Here is a 1,408-nt window from a genome sequence, read left to right as displayed (position 1 = left end):
CCCCCATCCCACCTGACTGTGCACATGCACACACGTTTGCTCCTCTTTGCACAGGGGCCTAAAGGAGGTGGGGACCCGGTGTGGTGTCCCTGAGCAGCAGTTGGACGTCCCTGAGCTGAGCATGCCTGAGCCGACGTCGCACAGCACGGAAAAGAAGCGTGAGAGAAGTGCAGAGAAGGTGGGAACAAAGGGCAGCGCCGCGGTGCCTGCAGGTAGGAGTGCATGGAAAATCCTCATCGACCCCAACACTGCCCCACTGTCCCATGTCCCCAGCCAGCCCAGGGGCACCATCTGGTGATGGGGTGGGGATGGAATCCCCCATTTCTGCAATATGAACCCCAGGGGGCTTGGTGCAACCCTTGTGAGGCTGCACAGGGGGTGTCAGGGTCCACCTCTGGTAATTCTGAGTTCCTTTGGGTTCCCAGTCCCCAAGAGCCTCCCCGTGAAAGCAAAGGTGGAGCCCCACAGCCTGGACCCCGCGGAGGAGCCGCTCATCTGGGAAGGGCTCACCCCCAGCAAGTGCATCCTGGTGGCCTCCATCATCGCCCTGCTCAGTGTCAGCTTCCAGGTGCTCCAAGGTGAGCGTTGTCCCTGTGCTGCCAGGATGGCTGCACCTCAACATTGTCACCTCCACCCCTGCCCTCTGTCCCCTCTTCTCTTCCAGCTCCACCATGCCCCAGGGATGATGTCAGCAGTGGCAAGCAAGAGCCCCCAGCAGCTCCCATCCATGGTGTGTTCGGAGCTGGGTGGGTTTTAGGTTTTAGGGTTAGGGGTAGGGCTTGGGTTGTAGCTCATTGCTCTCCATCCCTAGAGGTCGTCATCCCCAAGGAGGAGGTCCCAGAGGTGGTGGCTCCACAGCCCGTCCCGCCTGAGAGCAGCATGCTGGAGGATGACGATGGTGACGATGACGAAGCGGACAGCAACCTGGTATGGGGCTGAAGGTGAGGGGACAGCATCCTCTGGTGCAGAGGAGATCATGGTCCCTGGAGGTGTACAAGAACCGTGGAGATGTGGCACCTGGGGTCATGGTCAGTGGGCATGGTGGGTGTGGGCAGGGGTCAGGTTTGGGGATCTGAGAGGTCTTTTCCAACCAGAATGGTTCTGTGGTCCTCCTTGGGAGGGATGGAGAGGGCATGAGGTGTGTGACACCGCTGTCTCCCAGGCCGAGCCCTGGATCTTCAAGAAGTGGTTTGGCCGCTCGGAGCCGGGGCATGAGGAGGAAGAGCCTGGAGAAGAGGAGGAAGAGCCCACAGAGAAATCTGAGGAGCCAACAGCCAAAGTGGAGCTGAGGAGAGGAGAAACCACGGGGCCCAGAGAAGAAAAGGAGGAGACCCGAGGTCTGGAGAAGGAGGAGAAAACTTGAGGCCAGAGAAGGAGGAGAGAAAGGAGGAGAAGGAGGAAGAGAAGA

At 59.8% G+C, this 1,408-nt stretch overlaps 1 protein-coding gene across 1 annotated transcript in view; it reads left to right on the top strand.

Moving 5' to 3' along the window:
* Window positions 1-1,363, top strand: part of LOC100546066 (hepatocyte nuclear factor 6-like) — a 12,853-nt gene extending 11,490 nt beyond the window's left edge. The window contains exons 3-7 of the mRNA XM_010724845.2: window positions 55-212; window positions 426-578; window positions 665-730; window positions 812-927; window positions 1,163-1,363. Coding sequence (XP_010723147.2) covers window positions 55-212; window positions 426-578; window positions 665-730; window positions 812-927; window positions 1,163-1,363 — 694 coding nt within the window. The remainder of the gene's footprint in view (window positions 1-54; window positions 213-425; window positions 579-664; window positions 731-811; window positions 928-1,162) is intronic.
* Window positions 1,364-1,408: the final 45 nt, after the last annotated feature.

The sequence above is a fragment of the Meleagris gallopavo genome, chromosome 30 (genome assembly GCF_000146605.3).
Source record: "Meleagris gallopavo isolate NT-WF06-2002-E0010 breed Aviagen turkey brand Nicholas breeding stock chromosome 30, Turkey_5.1, whole genome shotgun sequence".
NCBI lineage: Eukaryota > Metazoa > Chordata > Aves > Galliformes > Phasianidae > Meleagris > Meleagris gallopavo.
The sequence above is the reverse complement of the archived record's forward strand: the minus strand, read 5'-3'. Positions and strand labels throughout refer to the sequence as shown.